This window comes from Muntiacus reevesi, chromosome 18, assembly GCF_963930625.1.
Source record: "Muntiacus reevesi chromosome 18, mMunRee1.1, whole genome shotgun sequence".
In the NCBI taxonomy this organism is placed as follows: domain Eukaryota; kingdom Metazoa; phylum Chordata; class Mammalia; order Artiodactyla; family Cervidae; genus Muntiacus; species Muntiacus reevesi.
The window spans coordinates 34054369-34055482 of record NC_089266.1 but is presented as its reverse complement, the minus strand read 5'-3'; the positions used below and the strand labels follow the sequence as shown (position 1 = coordinate 34055482).

Genomic DNA, 1114 nt, shown 5'->3' with positions numbered 1-1114 from the left:
TGGCCTGGAACCTGGATTTTCCTTCTCAGCTTAGAGTTCCCCTGCCCCACCCAAGCTCTTGCCTCAGAGGTCCTGCCTCCTGGTCCTTTCTGATCCCTGCTGGGAGCGAAGAGCCGGGTGATGCCAGTCAGCACCCTAACGCCCCATCTCTGCCCCGGGCTGCCCCTGAGGCTCGGCTGGCCCAGGGCCACACTGGGGCCCCTCCCAGGCCACAGCCAGCCTGGCTGTGTGAGCGGACAGCTTCCAGCAGGGCTCCCTGACTGGTGCCCCCACTCACGCCTGCTTTCTCACCAGCAGCACCCAGGGGAGGATGGCGGCCACCACGGCCACCACGGCGATGAGGGTGATGAGCAGCAGGGCCCGGGAGCGGCAGCAGAAGGACCGGGTGGAGCTGGGCGCCGGGGAGGCCCCGGAGAGCTCTGCCAGACTGCGCCTCGGCAGGACGCTGTCCTGCTCCCCGAGGGGCATCCCATGGCGGCTGATGATGAAGATCTGTGGCTCCCGGGGCAGGCTGGGCAGCGGGTCCAAGGGCAGCTGGCCGCCCTGGCCTGGGGACGATCTCCAGACGGGCTGGGAGAGGGCCAGGGGGTTGGTGTGGCCCAGGGCGTCCGGCAGTGGTGTGGGGGGTAGGCCCACAGGCACGGCCAGGATCTGGGAGCTCTTGTCCAGCTTGGCGGGCCAGCGGGAGCTCTTCCTGCTGAGGAAGGTGACATAGCGGCAGACGGGGCAGACGATGGTCCTCTGGACTTGGCCGTCCACGCACGTAGACAGGAGGTACTTGACCAGGCAGTCATGGCAGAACACGTGGCCGCAGCTCAGCGTCCGGCTGGCGCCCTGCAGCTCTCGGAACTTCTCGTAGCACACGGGGCACTCACTGCCCGAGCTGTCCTTGCTCTCGCCCTCAGACATGGCCGAGCAGGAGGGCAGGGCCCTGGCTGTGGGCGGGAAGGGTTGAGCATCAGTGCCTTTTCCAGCTTGGTTCCCCTGCCTGCCTCCCTGCTGCCGCTTTTCCTCAGGGACCTTCCCAAATCACACCAGGACCCTGGGGAGGAGATGAGAGGGCACTGCTGGAAGGGGAGTTGGGGGACTGACAAGCAGAGATCCCAGCCACCTC

The 1114-nt window shown here is 67.1% G+C and overlaps 1 protein-coding gene across 1 annotated transcript; it reads right to left on the bottom strand.

The window, feature by feature from the left end:
• Positions 1-273: 273 nt before the first annotated feature.
• Positions 274-909, bottom strand: RNF222 (ring finger protein 222). The gene has a single exon (XM_065909378.1). The coding sequence runs from the start codon at positions 907-909 to the stop codon at positions 274-276; it is 636 nt and encodes a 211-aa protein (XP_065765450.1).
• Positions 910-1114: the final 205 nt, after the last annotated feature.